The 1,066-nt window shown below is 39.0% G+C and overlaps 1 protein-coding gene across 1 annotated transcript in view; it reads right to left on the bottom strand.

Annotated features, from left to right (window-relative positions):
* Positions 1-538: 538 nt before the first annotated feature.
* CUNH13orf42 (chromosome unknown C13orf42 homolog) overlaps positions 539-1,066 on the bottom strand; it is a 5,795-nt gene continuing 5,267 nt past the window's right edge. The window contains exon 3 of the mRNA XM_042866489.1: positions 539-780. Coding sequence (XP_042722423.1) covers positions 539-780 — 242 coding nt within the window. The remainder of the gene's footprint in view (positions 781-1,066) is intronic.

Below are 1,066 nucleotides of genomic sequence, written 5' to 3'. Positions count from 1 at the left end.
ACTACAGCCTCTTCTGCTTGTACCACAGCTTTCTCTTATCTCAGTGCTGCTGTATGCTCTTAGAACACAGAGTCAACAATGGCACATACAAATTTTCACATACAAAAATAGAGGAAACTCTGCTTCACTGCTCTGAATTTGAAAACTGGTGCAAAAGCTCATAGCGTATTAGCAGCACTGTCTTGCTGTATTGGGTTCAGAGGAAAATTTACCACACCAGATAATTTCTGAATCATTGCTTTCAATAACAGCACTACAAGAAGGCTTGTCAAGTTGGGAGTTCCCCCCCAATGCTGAATGACAAAGCAGTATTGTTAGGCACAGTAAACTCGATGAGTTAAATCCTCACATGAGTCCAGTGTTGGAATTGCCATGGCTTGACGTGTATACAAAATGAAGAATCTTCAATGACTGCACATACTATTTCTAGAGTACAAAAGATGGGCTAGAGGTAAAAAAAAAAAAAAAAAAAAAAAAGAAAGAGCATCAAGTCTTCCATTTCAAACGTTCTGTCTTCAGCTGAAGATGGAATATTCTTTCAATATTCTTTCTTTCGTGTTTTGGGCTTAAATTTTAATGTGTTGTATGCTCCCTCCACAGCTTTGGGCAAGTACATAGGATGTCTTTCCAACCTCTTCCTAGAGCCAGTGGTTCTTCGTTGGCTTTTTTTTTGTGACTGGTTTGCAGCCTTTGCTGTTTGGGCAGTATCTTCTGAGTACCTGCGAGGAGCACGAAGGATCCAGTTTGAATGTAAACTGTGTTCACTTGTGCTGGTAGCCACTGAAAGACAGAAGGTAATCCCAAGTTAAAAGAGTTTGTCAGTTGTCTTGAATTAACCCAGAAGAAAGAAAGTTAAATACCACACAGCATTTCACTCACTCCACTACAGTCTACAGTAGAATGGGGGAGAACACTGAAATGAACTCATGGATTGAGATATGGACAGCTTAATAAGGAAAAGGAAGAAAGAGAGAAAGAGAGAAAGAGAGAAAGAGAGAAAGAGAGAAAGAGAGAAAGAGAGAAAGAAAGAAAGAAAGAAAGAAAGAAAGAAAGAAAGAAAGAAAGA

The sequence above is a fragment of the Lagopus leucura genome, unplaced genomic scaffold (assembly GCF_019238085.1).
Source record: "Lagopus leucura isolate 7727_CA_CO unplaced genomic scaffold, USGS_WTPT01 Super-Scaffold_100001, whole genome shotgun sequence".
Lineage (NCBI taxonomy): Eukaryota > Metazoa > Chordata > Aves > Galliformes > Phasianidae > Lagopus > Lagopus leucura.
Note: the sequence above shows the minus strand (reverse complement) of the source record. Positions and strands in the feature narration are given on the sequence as shown.